This window comes from Staurois parvus, unplaced genomic scaffold (genome assembly GCF_062004578.1).
Source record: "Staurois parvus isolate SC_StPar_1 unplaced genomic scaffold, SC_StPar_1.0 ptg000549l, whole genome shotgun sequence".
Classification (NCBI taxonomy): Eukaryota; Metazoa; Chordata; class Amphibia; order Anura; family Ranidae; genus Staurois; species Staurois parvus.
Window position 1 is genome coordinate 2,199,841 of NW_028318345.1, and position 20,415 is coordinate 2,220,255.

At 37.4% G+C, this 20,415-nt stretch overlaps 1 protein-coding gene across 1 annotated transcript in view; it reads right to left on the reverse strand.

Annotated features, from left to right (window-relative positions):
• Nucleotides 1-20,415, reverse strand: part of TRPM3 (transient receptor potential cation channel subfamily M member 3) — a 500,529-nt gene that overhangs the window by 115,315 nt on the left and 364,799 nt on the right. Inside the window, exon 13 of the mRNA XM_089691063.1 lies at nt 3,828-3,968. Coding sequence (XP_089547189.1) covers nt 3,828-3,968 — 141 coding nt within the window. The remainder of the gene's footprint in view (nt 1-3,827; nt 3,969-20,415) is intronic.

Consider the following 20,415-nt stretch of genomic DNA (forward strand, 5'->3'; position numbering starts at 1 on the left):
TTGTCCTACCAATTTGTCTTGCATCTTTTTTGAATAGCCCTTCAAACCTATGTCAATTTCCAGAAATCAATCTGCAATGTGTATTGCAGAGCTATTGAAGACTTTACTGTCATCATCAAAAAGTTCAGAACTTTCTGTAATTTTTAGGGCCCACACTTCCCAGAAAGCTGCTGCTTACTACACTGCAGTGGTTTTGTGTTGGCAGCTGTCCATGCCGACTTCAGTGAGCTGGTAGTAAATGGCAATGTGATATGCTTTTCAGTGCAGTGCAGTGATGTTTCTGCAAGCATAATAAAATCAGTAAAATGTTGATGCCCATGTGAATGTAGCCTAAAATGTTTAAAAAAAACCTTGCATCTAGTCTGGGGTTGTGATGTTGCTCGGTATTGGTGTTCTCGGACCCCTGCTCTTGGTCTTGTTATCTTTTTCTTTTTGTACTCCTCTTTCCTTTTCTTTTTCTGTTTGTTTTTTGTGTGGCAGTGGATAGCTGCCTTTAGTTTGAGTTACTGTCAGTGTTATACTAATGTTTTTGTCATTTATGTGCAATTGATAGCCCCTGCGTGGGCGCACCTTTTGCTCTGTTGGTGTTAGAGTACTGTTTTTTAATTTTTTTTTATGTGCAATTGATAGGCGTGTTTTGTTGCTCCTGTCTTAAACTGTTTATAAATTAACAAAAGCATTGAAATACAAAAAAATAAACGTAAAGGCACATGAATGTGTGTATGCGTATACAGTCAGGTCCATAAATATTGGGACATTGACACAATTCTAACATTTTTGGCTCTATACACCACCACAATGGATTTGAAATGAAACGATCAAGATGTGCTTTAACTGCAGACTGTCAGCTTTAATTTGAAGGTATTTACATCCAAATCAGGTGAACGGTGTAGGAATTACAACAGTTTGCATATGCACCTCCCACTTGTTAAGGGACCAAAAGTAATGGGACAATTGGCTTCTCAGCTGTTCCATGGCCAGGTGTGTGTTATTCCCTCATTATCCCGATTACAATGAGCAGATAAAAGGTCCAGAGTTAATTTCAAGTGTGCTATTTGCATTTGGAATCTGTTGCTGTCAACTCTCAAGATGAGATCGAAAGAGCTGTCACTATCAGTAAAGCAAGCCATCATTGGGCTGAAAAAACAAAACAAACCCATCAGAGAGATAGCAAAAACATTAGGCGTGGCCAAAACAACTGTTTGGAACATTCTTAAAAAGAAGGAACGCACCGGGAAGCTCAGCAACACCAAAAGACCCGGAAGACCACGGAAAACAACGGTGGTGGATGACCAAAGAATTCTTTCCCTGGTGAAGAAAACACCCTTCACAACAGTTGGCCAGATCAAGAACACTCTCCAGGAGGTAGGTGTATGTGTGTCAAAGTCAACAATCAAGAGAAGACTTCACCAGAGTGAATACAGAGGGTTCACCACAAGATGTAAACCATTGGTGAGCCTCAAAACAGGAAAGCCAGATTAGAGTTTGCCAAACGACATCTAAAAAAGCCTTCACAGTTCTGGAACAACATCCTATGGACAGATGAGACCAAGATCAACTTGTACCAGAGTGATGGGAAGAGAAGAGTATGGAGAAGGAAAGGAACTGCTCATGATCCTAAGCATACCACCTCATCAGTGAAGCATGGTGGTGGTAGTGTCATGGCGTGGGCATGTATGGCTGCCAATGGAACTGGTTCTCTTGTATTTATTGATGATGTGACTACTGACAAAAGCAGCAGGATGAATTCTGAAGTGTTTCGGGCAATATTATCTGCTCATATTCAGCCAAATGCTTCAGAACTCATTGGACGCCGCTTCACAGTGCAGATGGACAATGACCCAAAGCATACTGCAAAAGCAACCAAAGAGTTTTTTAAGGGAAAGAAGTGGAATGTTATGCAATGGCCAAGTCAATCACCTGACCTGAATCCGATTGAGCATGCATTTCACTTGCTGAAGACAAAACTGAAGGGAAAATGACCCAAGAACAAGCAGGAACTGAAGACAATTGCAGTAGAGGCCTGGCAGAGCATCACCAGGGATGAAACCCAGCATCTGGTGATGTCTATGCATTCCAGACTTCAGGCTGTAATTGACTGAAAGGGATTTGCAACCAAGTATTAAAAAGTGAAAGTTTGATTTATGATTATTATTCTGTCCCATTACTTTTGGTCCCTTAACAAGTGGGAGGCACATATTCAAACTGTTGTAATTCCTACACCGTTCACCTGATTTGGATGTAAATACCCTCAAATTAAAGCTGTCAGTCTGCAGTTAAAGCACATCTTATTTGTTTCATTTAAAATCCATTGTGGTGGTGTATAGAGCCAAAAATGTTAGAATTGTGTCAATGTCCCAATATTTATGGGCCTGACTGTACATGCATAAAAATATTCATCTTCTTCTAATTGGCAGCATTTGCAATATACATGCATATGCATGCCTATTACATGTGTATGTGCATAAATTGTGGCACTCAAATGTAACATTTTCTATTTTTATTTTATGGCTCTTTGCACTGTATCACTGATCTTTAAGCACATTTGAGGAACAATACTGTAACTAAAGAGTATTGTTATACAGGCAAAAATGAGTGAGGTGGCCTAGCTGTTCATAAGAAGTGAAATTTTATAATGCAAAATGATTTAATGGGCTCATAAAATGTATAAAAGGTAATCAGTACACGTTAATATGGTATGGGAGCTGGGGATACTGAGTTATTGCTGAAAAAGGTGGCAACAGCTAATGATTTATATTGTCTTCTGATTTCTTCAATCCTTTGATTCCCAAAGGTAAAACTATTCTTAAGACTGTAGAAATGGTTTAATACAGATGTTTTTTTCACTGTTTTATTTCATCTGGTGCTAATACTTGTTATGTTGGGAACAATGTAAACCTGTTTAAACAATAGGTAGACTTAAGTTTATGCAGTGCTATTTCCGATAATATATTGCATAGTAAAGGTACTCATCCTTTATCACACACATGTTCAAGTGCTGCTTTCACAGCTTTGGAGTAAGAAAGAAATATAGCATTTTAAGATGAATGACAAAAATATTTGATGTCTGTCATTGAAATCTTTTGAAATAATGGAAAATGCATGTCGTTCAAGTCTAAAACCCTTTTAAAAATAGCACTTAATGGTTAAAATAGGGAAAATTGTAACCATGGTGGCTGTTTTTTGAGCAAGGCTGAATTATTATTCTCTCATTTTTATATCTCACTGTCATGTTAAAACAACAAGGTATGTTTTAAAATGATTTTGTTTATTTTGTGGAGCATAGTTTTTGAGAATAAAGAGAATTTTTATGACTCTTGCCCACAGTATCACAGCAATGTAAAGTACTATATAGACACAGCACACAGACTCATATAAAACTTTTTGATCCAGAGTATGGTGAACCCTCTGTTGCCATAGCAGTTCTACCAGTGCCTTTTCTAACAGAAAATATAAAAAACATTTGCTATGGTTATTTTCTCTTTTACTTCACACTAGTATGTAAGATGTTCACAAAATATATACACTGTATGAAATTAGAAGGCAACAGGACCTCTAACATCATCCACACCATAAGGTAAAACATACTTTACCTTCTTGATAAACATTCTAATGCACAGTTATTGAAATAGTATTTAAATACCAGGATATTTTGCTGAGGAAGGTAGAGAAAATTTCCTGAGCAGAGAATTTTGTACTTTTAGGAATAGGCCATGCTGCAGGATTTGGAACTCACAGCAGGAACACAATGTATATCACAACCTTTGTAGAAAATCAATGCTTTCATTTATTACAATTTATAATGATGATATAAAATTATTACTTACTCGTTTGGGTCCAAATAAATTGTGATAAAGGGTTCTAAATCTTTTTCTGGTGTAATTGCAACGGTAGGCTCCACCCATGAGGTACTCAATAACGAGACCAATATCGATCAGGCTTATCCTGTAATCTGGAGGTAGATTTCCCTGTGGGAAAGGCACACACACAACAATGGAGGAACACGCACACAAAACAGGAGGTAACAATGTTTATCAAAATACATTTAAACAATCGTTAAAGTAAATTAAATTATTAATGAATTGAAATGTATGGAAACAAATGAAAGATATTAGGCTATGTAATTCACCTTAAAATAGATCCAACCGAAACCTGGATATTCTCGCTTGGAAAGAAGACATAAATGAAATAAGAAGATGCAACAATCGATGAACATCACAGATGATATAAAATTTAAATCCGGAACATCTAGCACGCAGATACCCTCAAAAGGCTAGCATGGATTCTAGAAAACGTTAATGGTTTGAGAGGGGCTCGGTATACCGTCAAAGAAAAAAAAAATCAAAGTATCAAGAGTTCTTCGAAATGACATGTTTATATATAGCCTGATATGATCTATGAGGGGTTTCCTGAAAGTAAAATACTTTTTTTTTCCAATATAATGACATTAAAAATAATTTTAATTATAATTAAATGGCTCCTAAAACATTTGTGCTATTTGTGCATAAAAGTAGGTTACTGAGTCAGCTATATGTTCAAATGATAACCCTTTCCCACTTTATAACACTGTCTATCTACTGTCTACAACATATTTTTAAAATATTACTTGGCTTACTGCAGTGACACTAAATTAAATATGCAGCATGTTTTGTTAGAAAATGAATTGCCAACAAATTGTGAAATACGTAATTACAAAAACTCCATTGTACAGCAGTGCACATGGGAACCTTAGCCCATGCAATGTAAACTCATGAGTATTTTTGCCATCCTGAAAGGTCAGGTGCTGTGTACAGTCACCTATAGACAAGAATGGCTGTACAGGTCTCTACTCGGGTATATGCCACTGCTGGAATTTCAGCTGCCCATGTGCAAGTGACCTATTACTTTCAAAATCATCCTTCTGATAAGATTACTGTATCAAGTATTGAATGTCATTATACAAGTAGAAAACTATACTATAATGAGTATTTGGCATTTTTAGATTGCAAGCTCGAAAGAGCAGGGCCCTTGACCCCCTCGTGTTTTGTTTTGTTACTGTATTGTCTCATCTTCTGTCCCCCACTATAATTTACAGCGCTGAGCAAACCTTTTAGCGCTATTTAAATACTGTATAATAATAATAATTTTTACATTTATTCTAGTGAACCTATGCCTTTTTATAGATGTGCAACTATCAATAATTGTTTTTTTTCAATCAGGGGCTTCTGTAAAGTAAATCCATAAGTTAAAAATGCCTAATATTTTAACTGATTTATTTACAATTTTACTGGACTAATCACCAATAAATACAAATTTTGTGTTGCGACACACAATTGTTTTTCACTGTATATCTACTTTGCTTCCAGCAAATTTGTCTTAAATCAGGTGCAAGGTGCCTCTTAACAGCCATTTGACTGATTCAATGGAGAGGTCCCCATGTTTCCTCATGTGTAGAAAAAGGATGTATTGGCTGCCTCATGTCAGCTGACAGAGTAATGGTTAGCAATGAACAACTTGCACCTGTGCCAAGAGACAGTGCTAGGAACAAAATTAATTTGTAGGCAGTAAGGGAAATCCCTTCATCTTGCTCAGTACAGCCCCAGTGTACATGTATACAAAGCAGGAATAAGATCTGTGTACTAAAAGTGCTCAGCTTAAGCTTACCTTTCCACTATGAATCTTCATTCAAGCTCTTCCAAAAATTTCCTGTGCAGGAAATGACTACTGCCAACTGCTAAAAAGTCCTTTTTCTCTTTTTTACTACATATAGCACATATATAGTACACTTGTGCTATATGTTCTGACAACACAATATCAATACCACTTACACAACTGTGATGTGGAAGTTCACAGTTATATAGAAAACACACACAAACTGACACATACCAGGGCTGAACACAGCATGAGCCTTTTTTAACACTTGAAATGAGCAGGGATTAGCAATATTGTTAGATATGCATTACAACATATCTTCAATATATGGACCACCTCTCACAACAGAACACAAAAACCCAAGGAAGATTTTCACATCTAAACAGCAGCCCTCGACATAACATTCATAATTTAACTATGATCTGAAAAACATAAATTAAAAAATGAGTGGCTAGGCCAAATACATTTATTGTATGCTGCTCAGAAGATTCAAATAGGCTAGAAAATATGAGTTACCATCTTTTCCGATTTTCCTAAAATTTTGAAACATTTACTAAGCACTGTGTAGTGCATATGTTTTTGTACCACACACACATAGGGCAGCCCATTCATTTCAATAGGCTGCCCTACATGTGTAAAATGCAGCAAAGTAGCTCATGCACCTTTTTCAGCTTTGAGCTATGTGCATTTGTAACCACGCATTTTTCAGCATTTAATGTGGGATTTTTTGTGCAAAATACATCTATAATTTTTGCTGTATTTGGGTGCCATTAATAATAAACGGCCCTGCAAATGCAATGCATGTTTTTGCGTATTTCGAAAACATGCAGCCTTACGTTCTCATCCTATTTCACATTTGTAGTAAAGCTTTTGTTAAAAAAGAAGGAAGACTTTCTAATGAATCTACTGGTAACCTAAAAAAATTCAATAGAGCCTCTGTAGATTACTGTCAGATACTAAAGGTCTGATTGACAAAAACTAATGCACCTATGCAAGCAAATCAATCCTGCCCAAACAAGGAAATTAATCTACTGGTAACCTAAAAAAATGCATTAGAGCCCCTGTAGATTACCATCAGACACGAAAGGTCTTATTGACCAAAACTAATGCACCTATGCGAGCAAATAAATCCTGCCAAAACAAGAAAATTAATCTACTGGTAACCTAAAGAAATGCAATAGAGCCTCTGTAGATTACCATCAGACACGAAAAGTCTGATTGACCAAAACTAATGCACCTATGCGAGCAAATCAATTCTGCCCAAACAAGGAAACAAAGTCCTTACAATATTTACTATGTAGAGTCCCCTATATGTACTCTATATGTAGGAGTTGTCAGGTTGTCTGGATGCCCCCCCCTCCTGCCTTTGTCTTTGTAGCTGTCCTGGGACCCGTCACATATGTAAAAATTGCAAAAGTTCTATGCACCTTCTGAGGAAGTCCCGCTATTGCACATAATGCATAAAAGGGTGGAGCCTGATTCTGATGACATCGTCATGCTGCAAGTGCTGCTACTGAAGATTCATTGAGGTGAGTGTTTCTCTATGTATTTTCCCTGGATGTGACTTCGCAGGATGGATTATTTTTGATGATGTCCTTATTTACATTTCTGTTGTAAGTGTTTTTAATCCCTTACTTTAATTCAATAAAATAATTTAGAGAGCACTATGAGGTTTTTCTCTTCCATGTATTTTTATACATGTTGATACAAGCTGAGTTGGCGATTTCTATCTGGATGATTAAGGGAGGAGACCAGGCCATACTATTAGCCCCTACAGGGGAAACAAGCTATATTGACCTCATATTACCTCATAAGTCATATCACTAAGGTGAGCAAATTGAATATTTTTGCAGTATACAGCGTGAGATTTGGAGAGGAAAGCATGGTTGGATTCACTTGGAATGGAACTTGATTAATTTTGAATTGCAGCTCATACACTTTTTAGGTACATTGTTGGCTGCTATTTCAGCACTTTATGATTAGTATTAATAGTTTTTTTCATATTTTACTCAAGTTAAGTATTGATTTGTTGATGTACTGATATGAATACAAACAATTTTAGTACTTAATTTTGAATATTAGTTTAGGGGTCGTGGTCTTGCTGGTACTCTGGTGCATATGTTTTGGGCTTGCCCTGGTCTTTCTTTGATCTGGTGTAAAGTTTCTGAGGTGGCCTCGGCCTTGGCGGATACTCCGGTGAATTTGTCATTACAGAATTGTTTATTGGGATCTCCCATTTTGGGGATCCCAATCAACATAATGAGGCTAATTCATACTATCTGTGTCTCTACCCTATGGGCCATTGCTCTTCATTGGAAGTCACCAGCGGTGCGTTTGTCTTCTGTTTTGCGTAGAATTGATAGATAGGATTGCTGGATAGGATGCAGTTATTCAACAGAAAATGGGATGTTTGGAAGACATTTCGGCATTTATTGTTAGAATGATGGGTTATCATGGATTTATCGGCATTGTATCTTTGTTGGTTGTGTAGTTGTTCAGTATATCTTACTGCCTATCTCATTCATGTACTTGAACATTCTTTTTCTATGATTCGACTTTATAAGACATTTTTTTTACTTATGTGCCTTTTTCTTGATGTATGCTATACTTCATGAAGTGGTACTGTTGTTGTTGTCTATCTCTTAATAAAAACGTTTGTAAACAAAAGATTTTGAGTATCAGATTGCATTCTGAAATGTGCTCATTATATTTACATTATGTATTATGTAGCTATGTGATCATTTGCACAAAGCTGAATTGGGTAGTGCCTTACTATTAGGTTATTGAGTAGCAAACATAAGAAGTTCTTCCAGCTCTTGTTCATTAGTAGATGAGGGCATTTGTGTATACAGAATAACAAAGACTTTTGTAGTTACACAATAAAAATATGCTTCTGAATAGAGTATGCTAGGTGGTGAATTCTAGTCATTGTAATGAAATTTAAGAAATCATCAGCTCTCTCTAAACTACACTACAGAGGTATTATTTCCCACATAAAATATCTTACCATGTTACAAATTACAAATATTTTTGATATTTGTTGTATATTCATATGAAAACAATGCACCGATTGTATTTTCCCTCTGTGGGAAAAGTAACAATCGTGGGAATACAATGGCCTGCTGAAGTTAGTAGATACATTTCATAGTTTTCACAGTCTGCTTTATGCAAGAAAACTTTCATAGCATTCTTAGATGAATAGTTTCTGCAGATTATCAGAGCAGATATATTCTAAATGACAATGGTAAAGTGAAAAAAAAACAGACAAATATAAATTTGTTGCTTTTTTGCCACATATATAGTTTTGATTTTTTGTTTCCCTTTCATATAATGAGACCTTTCTAGTTCTTTTCATTAAAGTTGACCTTTTAATTTATAGTAGACTTGTAGTGAATTCCAAACAAACACCAAATATGCTTACAATTTTTCCCTCTCCCTTCTGCTACCTGGACTGGCTAACCTGTGTTAAAAAGATCTTTAAACATGCATTTTTCTAGTTTGCTCCAGTTCAGTGAACAGCAGATGCAGGGGAGAGGAGGGAGCCTATAAGTGATGTCATGGCTTTCAGAATTCCCAGCTGCTGTTCCCTCCTCTCCCCTCCATTCACCGCTCACTGACACAGTGGATTGCATGACTAGACTGGAGGGGACCAAAATAAGTAAATATACACATATTATTTTACACAGGTTAGGCAGGATAGGTGGGTGGGAGGACATTTTTAAGCATAGTTAGGCCCCTTTCACATGGGATGGAATCCACTGAGATCAGCAGGGGATCTGTGAGCTGATCTCCTGCTGATCAGAGCAGATCAGGCAGATGACATGTTTGTGTCCACTCAGTTATGCAGAGCAGATATGGAGCAAGCTCGCTCTGCTTTTTGGACCGACTGCCCTTTGGTCCAATCCGCCTAGACAGAGGGGGATGGATTCCCTTCTGTTTTTTTTTTTAAGTGAACCAGATAGGATTGGAGGTAGGTGGGTGTAAAAGGACACCAATCCATTTACACCCACCGGTCAACAGGGGTGAACAGACCATGAAAAACTAACAGGCAGACCTGATTGGACCCTTCATGTGAAATGGGGCTTAAGTGTTAGATAGGGTCATATTCAACTAAACTTAAAAACATATTGACCTTATTATTTATAAATAAAAAGTATGTCGCTATATTTCCTTTATTTAAATGTATCTTCAACATACAGTGTTGAGGTGTATACCAAGCACATTTGTTTCTAGTTTAGAAACATTTGCAAGAGGGTCACAGTGTTGTAGCCTTTCCTTATGCTGCTAAAAAGAATATGTTTTATTTCTCTTTGTGTTGCAGTTAGATAATTCCTCTCATTTCCTGTCTTTAGGTAAAACAGTGTCAGCAGAACAGGAAGTGAGAGTAAAGTTCTCTGCGCCCCAGATAGCATTGGGGGCTTTGGAAAATCTATAAAAAAAGGTTTTGGCTTGACATACACTTTAGGTCTGCTGCTTTTTTTATGCAGTTGTAAGTGCTGTAAACTGTTATCATAGCTCACGTTCTTCCATTTTTGTCAAGTAAACTGCTAAAGTCTCATCCACCTTACTAACCGCTCCGTATCCACCACCCCCCTCTGGCAATCCCTCCACTGGCTTCCAATTGCCCAATGGATAAAATTCAAAATACTAACATTGACGTATAAAGCTGTTCATAACACTGCCCCAAACTACATCACCGATCTGGTGTCCAAATACCACCCAAAACAAACTCTCCGATCCTCACAAGACCTCCTACTCTCTAGTTCCCTGGTCTCCTCCTCCCATGCCCATCTCCAGGACTTCTTCAGGGCTTCCCCCATCCTCTGGAACTCCCTACCCCAATCCATCAGACTATCACCTACTCTCCTCACCTTTAGACGCACCCTGAAAACCTATCTCTTCAGGGAAGCCTACCCCGCCCTCAGCTAATTACTGAACTCCTCCACTCTTCCTACCACTCCATCCCCCACAGCTATTTCCTCCTGTACCACTCTCCCCTCCCTCCTAGATTGTAAGCTCCAAGGAGCAGGGCTCTCGAACCCCTAATATATTGAATTGTATTGTTACTGTACTGTCTCGTGTACTGTCTCCCATTATAATGTACAGCACTGAGCAAACTATTGGCGCTATATAAATCCTGTATAATAATAATAATAATAATAATAATAATAAAAAAGTAATGTTTACACCCAAAATTAGCTTAAAACCTAAAACTGGTCTTTCTTTTATAAAGCATTATCCTCCCATATGATAATAATTTGTGAAATGTTACTATCAGCTTGCAGTATACTGTGTTGTACTGAAGTCTGATGGTTCAATCCCTTTAAGAAACACATCACGGGTATTTGTTTGCAAGGTCAATTGGGAATAATACAAGCCTAGTCTGTTCTTTTGTTTCAGCCTGCAAATTGCAGATCATACCAGCAGATGGGGCTCACTAGCTATCCTTTTGTTCAGTACAATTTGTCCTTAGTGTGTGCTGCCTTATCCTTTAGAAAATATTTCACTAATCTATGAGAAGTGTGACCATTTGAAACATGTTAAACAACATGGAAATCTAACTAGTTTATTTCCACTATAAAAATAAACTGCTACTGCTAAATACAAATATTGAGGTTGGGTTTAAGTTTTCATTTGTTTCTAAAATGATATTTATTTTATTTCAGGTACTTATATAGCGCCGTCTATTTACGCAGCGCTTTACACACATATATATATTGTACATTCACATCAGTCCCTAACCCTCAAGGGGTGTACAATATAAGGTCCCTAACTCACATTCATACATATACATACATACTAGGGACAATTTAGACATGAGCCAATTAACCTACCAGCATGTCTTTGGAGTGTGGAAGGAAACCGGAGTACCCGGAGGAAACCCACACAGGCACAGGGAGAACATGCAAACTCCAGGCAGGTGGTGCTGTGGCTGGGATTCGAACCAATGACCCTAGTACTGCCAGTTGGAACCATTTAGCCACTGTGTTGCACATCCTTTTCATCTTTGTTTTAAACAGGTTCAAAGAAATTGATGATAATAAAAATAATATATATGTATATAATATTTATACAAGACAGCAGGAAATAAAGATTTATCGTTACTTCCTGTTGAGCTGTATCAACAAGATGAATCAGGTTTAAAAGCAGCAGCATTTTTGTGGGTTATTACTTCGTTTGGCCCCATAATGGAGATATCTGCACAGGGGCAGACTGACAACTCATGGGGCCCCCGGGCAATAGGGGATCATGGGGCCTCTGTGTCCATGCCCAAACTCAAAAAAGCCTATGAAAAAGGTACCAGGGGCATCTCATGGGGCCCTGGGCCCTCGGGCAGTGCCGGAGTTTCCAAATGGTCAGTCCGCCCCTGTATCCACACATTACTTGCATCTAAAATAGCTACCACAGAGACTGGTAATAAAGGGAATCTAAGGGATGAAGTCTGAGTTTGTTGTGACACAGGGTTTGCAGCAAATATTACCTGATCACAGTTCACAAAACAAGTGAACCAAATAGCTCGATTTGGCCTGTTGGCCCATGTGAACTCTTGGCTGCTACTGTGTATGGAAGACATTCACTTTGTGGTAGTATTACTACTGCTTCTCATTGAGAATTTCCTGCTGGGTGAGCTGCAAGGGCCCTTGGCTTCTAGGACACAATTAATTACAACTTATTTGGTTGCTGTGATACTGGCTGTTGTAAACAGGGATCCTGGGTGATTTTATTGACCAAAAATGACATCACCCAGGATCCCCTGCCTTTTTCTTTGTATATGCTGGGTTGGGGAATTTCCTCAGCAGCAAAAGTCCATTGGGAATGCATCATCTCCAGTGATTGACTTGTTTTTCTTTGTGGATCTACACTGACTGATGTGGATCTACATTGGTGGATGACATGGTTGACAACAGATTTTCACAGTAGAACTTTTTTTAAATAAAATACTTTGTCAAATGTTTATTATTATTTACATTGTATCTTTTTATTTTGTGAATGAGTAACCTCTTATTTATTCATGTAGGGGGGAATGGGTAATTGGTCCCCCATTCCAGATTCCGATAAGTACCCCTACGAGCCCCCCATATCCACCAGGCCAGGGATGCGTGGAAAAGGCCCTTGTATGCATCAACAATGGGACAAGGATCTATTCTGAGGAAGTGGGGGGGGGGCCCTGGCAAGGTACCCTCTCTATGTTAACCCCTTCAGGATGGAGGGTAAAACAAACCTTAATGCCCAGACCCAATTTTGCAACTTCGACCTGTGTTAGCAAAACTGTACTGTACATATGGTCGCAACTACTTAGTGTATCCAGGTGAATTATACCTTGTTTTTTTTCAGCACAAATTGGGCTTTCATTTGGTGGTAAATTGCAATGGGTATCGCCTGATTATTTTATTTTATTTTTTATACTGACCCAAAACAGTAATTTCTTGCTATTACCATAATTTACTACCAAAGAACAACTCAAAATATATTATCCTGCTTTTGATGATTGCAGTGATACCACATACAGTATGTGCATGTTATTATAGTGTGTGCATAGTGGGCATTTTGCTTTATTTTTATCATACCTAAACCATACTGAAGTTGACACTGACTGACACTGATACTAATTTTAAAAATGCTTTTTTTAAAAATCCTACCTAAACGATACTGACCCTAACACTAGCCTTCACACTGGCTTAGGTCAAACCATGATCTAGCTATCTTTTTTTTTTATTTTTTAATCTTCTTTTTACACAATTTTGTTTCTTTACATTGTTTTCCCCTGGCAAGGGGAGAAAGGTACAATGTATCTTTCTGTCTATATAGAAGAGAAAGAAAACACATTGGCAGGCTGCACAATGACTGATCATTGGAGGAGATCAGGGGACCAGAAGTCTTGGTTCCCTATCATTAGTACGAAACCCAGGGCTCTTTGTAAAAGCCTGGTGTCTATGCTGGGAGCGGGTTGTGAAGCTAAACCCAACTTCAAGAGCATTGGTCATCAGAATAAGTGGAAAGAGTGCTGTCTGTTAGTTCTCTACAAACACACACACACACAGTAAAAAACATACGTAAAGTATAACACAACCTATTATACCCCCAATTACAACTTAATAGTCAATCAGGGCCATTTGTGTATTAAAGCCTCTCTTGCCGCTATGAAACTACATCGTCCTTAAAGATGGCATCCTGGCATGCATCAAGATACACTGTTATATATATAAGGGAACACCACGGCCAGGCCCGCCACCCCCCACATCTCACCTCACCAACCTGTCTAAGACACGGGTATAATGGCGGAAGACTCCAACATCAACTTCCATTTAATGCTTACAGAGCCCTCTATTTGGCACATGGCCACATTGCCAAGAATCCCACAGACAACAATAGTTCTTCCATTATGTAGATCAAATATCAACAAAAATATCCACAAAAAAGGGACAAATCAGCGCTGAAAATAAAGCTACCAAACGAACATATTAGCCATTGAGAAGTATTAAAAAAACAGAAAAATAAAACAAATATTGTGTGGGGTGTGGGATGGACACAGTTCACAACCATCGCACCTAGGGGTGAATGGGTAAGAAGAAGAAAATAAAACATCCTCCCCTCCCTCCTCTGTTGCCCCATACCTCTTCAATCTCCCCCAGGCACCAAAAACCAACAAATCCAATATACAATAATTACATTTATTAATATTTATGTAAAGAAATCACACCAAAAATATAAATATCATAAACACCAAGAGTACATAGTTAAAAAATGGGAGGCACAGAGATACTCCCAGGGCCTATCAATGCTGAAAATGGAACTAACACATGGTGAAGTGGTGAGCCATTGGACTCACCAAGTCCACTTTACCAATGTCTTTGACATGGCCACAAATACATTCCTAATGCTAGTGCTTAATTTTGCATACATAAGACCTCCTGCTCTCCAGTTCCCTTGTTACCTCCTCCCACACTTGTGTCCAAGACTTCTCCAGAGCCTCTCCCATCCTCCGGAACTCCCTGCCCCAGTATGTCCGGTCAGCTCCTACCCTGTCCGCCTTTAGGCGATCCTGGAAAATTAATGTATTAAATGTGAACTGAGTTCACCTCCATCAGATCATCCCCTGCAGCTATTACCTTTTGTACCACCTCCCCCTCCCTTTAGATTGTAAGCTCCATGAGAGGGGCCCCCTTATTCCTTCCGTATTGAACTGTATTGTGATGGTATTGTTCCCCCGTTATATTGTAAAGCGCTGTGTAAACTGTTGGCATTATATAAATCTTGTATTATAATAATAATATATAAACAATACCAATAGTTTGACAAGATATGAAATGCCGTGAAGTCATAACTTTACCATTCTGTAGGATAAAATAAAAAATGTACAAAACCAACACTCCCTACAAGGAAAAGTACCCATGGGGAAGGTTTCGCATAAAACATCTTTAGAGTCAGATTGATAGTGACTTGATACAATCATATCTTGAATGGAAGTATTCCTAGCAGTAGGATCAACAAACTCTCCCAGGGTATCATCATTCTTCAAGCTATGCCAATACTTTTTAAAGATACTTCCAATATCTTCCAATTGATTGGTAAAAGTTGTAATAATTCTTGTCCTATGGGCTAAATTTGTTTTCTCACCTCGTTTTAATTAACTTTTACTATAACCTATATCTAAAAACCGGTCTCTAAGCTTGGAAGCTCCCTCCTCGGAATCCATATTTTATAAAAGTATATGTACTTTTAAAATCACAATTTACTCTCTCCGTTTTCATATATATACACAGAGCTCAGCATAAATGAGTACACCCCAACAGATTTGGCAGAAAACCTTTACTTTACTTTCAGAATCAACATTTTCTATGGCTCATTATACTACAAAATACTTGTCACAAATTAATTAAATTTAAAAAAATGAATACACCCCAATGAAAGTCTTAGGAGCAAAGCTAAATTTTAGACAACAAAATCCTAATTAACAAGAATTTAACTACAGGTGAGTCTAATTATTCATTAAACAGGTATCCAGCAGATAGTTAATTATAAAAGGGTGTTACTTAACAAAGAAAACCCCTTCCCATTTCATGCTGTCAGTTAGCTAAAGAAGTAGAAAGCCAAACTGGGGTGATTGTTTCCTGTGACACAATACGGTGTACACTGCAGAGGAATGGCATGCATGGGTGTCATCCATGAAGGAAGCCTCTCCTAAAGCCCATACACAAAAAAGCCTGCCTAGAATATACCAGGGCCTATGCTATAAAAGAAGACTACTGGGACTCTGTACTCTGGAGTAATGAGACCAAGATAAATGTGTCTGGAACTGATGGCTTCAAAATTGTATGGCATCGCAAAGGTGAGGAGTAGATCTATCCACAAAGAAAAATGCATGGTGCCTACAGTGAAACATTATGGTGGCAGTGTCTTTCTGTGAGGCTGCATGAGTGTTGGGGAGCTGCAAGGCCACTCTTGCATTTCTGAAGAAGAACAGGGCAAAAGTGATTCAGTGGCCAAGTATGTCTCCTGATCTGAACCCAATCAACCACTTATGGAGAATTCTGAAGAGACAAGTTGAGCATCACTCTCCATCCAGAATCTAGGCTCTAAAAGAGGTTGTTCTTGAAGAATGGAAAAAAATACATGTTGCAATACGTTGCCAAGTTGTTCATTCCATGCCTAGAAGACGTGGTGCTGTCCTTACAAGTGTTCTTGTGTTCATTGAGATATTGATTAAAATCTTACTTTTCAAAAGGGGTTTACTCATTTATGCTGAGCACTATATATATATATATATATATATATATATATATACAGACTGTATATAGACATTATAGGTCCTAGCCCTTCCTCACTATCCACATCTGAACAATAATGTTTGGCTGGGTTCAAATGAAAATATAACTAAAGCCCAAACTTTTTTCTTTAAGGCAATATTAAACCCAAATGCAAACATTTATTATATTACAACTTACCAATTCTTAGGTGTGATGGTTACATTCATTTTATTTTTTTTAGATTGCTTTCTTCTATTTTCATGTGGTGATCCAAACAGTAAGTCTATTGTTTTCAAAAGTACAAGCTCTCTGGCAGAATGTATCAATGTACATGGATGAGGCAAACCATTTAACACTGGTGGGGTTGATTTAAATGGTCAGCTTTTATTTATTCATGTAAAACCTTGCTGCAACTGATTATAAAGTGTGAGGTGAGGTTTGGCCTTAATTTGTTACTGATATAAATCTGCTAATACAAGTATAACTACAGTCCCCCCCCAGACTGACAATGCTGCTTTCTGCTGTGCCATCTGTGCTCCTTCATCCAGAGTGGGGGCACTCTAATACAGGAGGTATGTTACTGGCCAGATCATTAGATGAAAACAGCCTAAAAAGAAAATAAATGCAGCCATCATATTATAATATATTACATTTTTGGTTTGGGGTTTAATAAATGCAGCCATCACATCTAAATATATTACAATTTTGGTTTTGGGTTTAGCACGGATTTAAGTTTTGTATATAGTGGGGAAGGTTTCACAACCCTGCAAGGATTTTACTGTCTATTTTCCTTGAGTGGAGATTTACCATTTAGCCTTTCCTTTTGTCCTAGTAACCAGGGTAAATCTTGCAATGGGGGCACTTGTAGCAGTATTAACTGCCAAAGAGAGGATTTCCTTCCTTCATTTTTTCTCATGTTTCCTGGTTACAAAACAGAAATTAAAGGGAAACTTCACCAATGGGATGCAGGGATGCAGGCACAAAAAAAGCAGATCCAAACAGTCATTAAAAATTATATATATACTGTATATATATAAAACTGTAACTATATATACGCACTTGGTAGAAATATTATGGTGCATACATAGTCTACTACAAGTTTTTTTTTGTTTTTTGTGTAACACCAATACTTTCTTATTTCTTATATCTATTCATATTAATGTTACTATTTGCAAGAAGATATTATCACTGCCAAAGGGCTATTTTTTCAGTTCACGCTTTCCTATACCCATTTTAGTTTTTCCTATTCAACTATATTTATGCACTGATTTCCTGCGTAGGGATGAAGACAGCGTTATTGATAGTAAATGGAAATGTATTAGTCACATGGTTTATAAAATGTAAAGATATTTTGTCAGATCCCCTGATAATTAGGTTAAAAATGCTTCATGTAACCAACTAGTGGAAAAGAGAAGTGCAAGCAATGTAAAAATCTCCTTTGACTATAATGTTGCCAAGCAACATGGATTGCACCTCTGGATACAAAACACTAACAACATTGTTAACCAGGGACCACACATTCTGAACAGCTCCAGAAAGCATGAAAAATGCTAGGAACATGTCGATATGCATTACTTACACATCAATATCACCTCTTGCTCATAAAGAGTAAAAGAGAATTACGGAAAATGTCGGAAATGGTTCAGTGTCCACCAGCAAGAAAACAGTGGTGTCTGTATTGATGACCAATATGTCTTCAGACTACACCAATGCACTATAATTGTGTCCTCACTAGATGGGAAACCTCCAAGGTTTTTAGCTGATAAATTGAGTCAAGGGATTTGTATAAAGTAACTAAGCAAACTGAGATACACCATGCATGATGGCAGGAAACACCATTAGGTTAGATTTAACTGTGGTGAAGGCTTGTAGTATGGAGGCAGCAGTGGAAACTACATTAGACATAATGGCCTGTGAAAGAGCTTCATTACTAACATTTGCCAGCAACACAGGATACTAGTTTGTGAGTGCATTAAAGATTTCCCATAGGTAAAGAACACACAATGCTTTGCTCATTTACACTGTTATTACAACTACTGTACATTCATGTTCCACTGGCATTCCCTAGTAAATGTACTATATACTATCAGTATAATCAACTTTCAAGTGACTGTAATATTTTTGAAATTTTATAACAGCAGCCATACAGCTCTGAGAGTAATATTGCAAGTGCCCAGTGAAAGGTCTTATGACAAGAACCGCCATGCCATACTAGACGCGAGTAATGGGATATTTACTTTTCAGCTTGTTTACAGTATACTCACACCACAATTTCTAACGATTTCATTAGTGTACTAACCACTAAGCTACCAAAAGGAGGGTTTAAACTCATCCTTTTCTACATTTTTATTATCCCCATAGGAATAAATGAGCGCTTAAACTGTACTTCAAAAACAGAACTTGTTAGGCATTTTTAGTATGGTCATCCTTAAAATGGGTCAGAGAGGATATGTTTGGCCAGACACCTAAAACTCAACTTTTTCACAGTGGAGTTAAAGATCAGTTTGCCAAAAAATAATTTAGCAGCTAATGATCACATTGACTTTAATTTACAAAATAAGTTTGCAAAGAATTCATATGGGTATTGACAATTTAGAGATGCCCACTGCCACAATGATTGTGGTCATGGCTTGATGACATTTCCACTCACAACTCAAAAATAATTACAATACAGTTTTGTCATCAAATATGTTTTTAGACCCGACCCCAATCTTGGTGTATTGGAGGTCACAAAATCATCTACACAATCCACAATGTGTAATGGACTCCAAACCTTTAGGTGAAGGCAACAGGTTCACAGAGGTCACCTGTGGCCATCTTGTGTTTAAAACCTCATCTAATTAAAAGATCTGAATGTAATTCCCATATTTTTATACTGAAAGCAGCTTAGATATATGCTGTTATTTCAGCAAACCCACATTCTATGTGTATTGCTAGGTTCTGGAATGGATGAAAACCATCTATTGTCAAGTTATTTATCAGTAAATGTCTGAATTTTTAATTCTGTAGATCCATGTGTCAGAGCACATCATTTACATATTAATTGTTTCAGACATCTTTTCAGATCATTTGAAAAACTTATTTAAAAATAGTTATACATATTAAGAACAATTTTTAACTGTATGTATAGCCATTTTTGTAATAGGGTGAAGAAGGATTGGAACATCTGTCAAGTTTTTATTGGTGTCTGTGTCCTGGCTGGGCAGACTCACCCTCTTTATTTGTCCTGGCTACCATTATCACCGAGACAGAAATGATAGGAAATCCAAAAGTTTAACATTGTCACTAAAACAAGAGGTGTGGCTAAATTTTGCTATAGGGATACCTGTCCCAGTGACAACTGTCAATGTGAGTAATTACTCTCACTGTGCAGAGATTTCCTGTCACTTCTTGTATCTGCAGGCAGAAAGTGAATGGGAATTGCACAATTGTGACAAAGCAAGCAAAAAATAAATTGATAGGGGTTTTAGCCCTTACCCACACCATATAAAACTAACAAAGGTCTTGGCTATACATACACTTTAATAATCATCATCAATGCCTTTGTGACCATATTTGTTCTGTGACTGTGCCAGTGGTCTCCTCAGTCTAGTTAATATGGATTTTTTCCAACACCTCCTCTTCATAAAGTGGCTACAACACAGACATGATCAGTGTAGGACATATCCTAAAATATTTTAACCTATTACTTCTACCCAAAATGAAACATTGTGTCTGGGGGAAGTTTTTGTTCAAATCAACTATTGCTGCATTGTATAGAGAGCTTCCAAAAATGTCTTGTTGTTTGAATGTATGTTTTCCAGATATATATGGATTTGTCAAATTATATTTGGCATGGTGTTTACTTCTGATATTATCTGTAACATACACATTGAAAATATATGGTTATTTATAAGGGTTATTTATAAAGCTGTAGCAAAACAAAACATGCCCCAGAACTTTCTAATTTTCTTTTTTTTTTTGTACCTTTACCTGCATCAATTTCTATTGCTAAAAAATAATGTCTTTATAATGATGGGGTCTACAGAAATGTTCC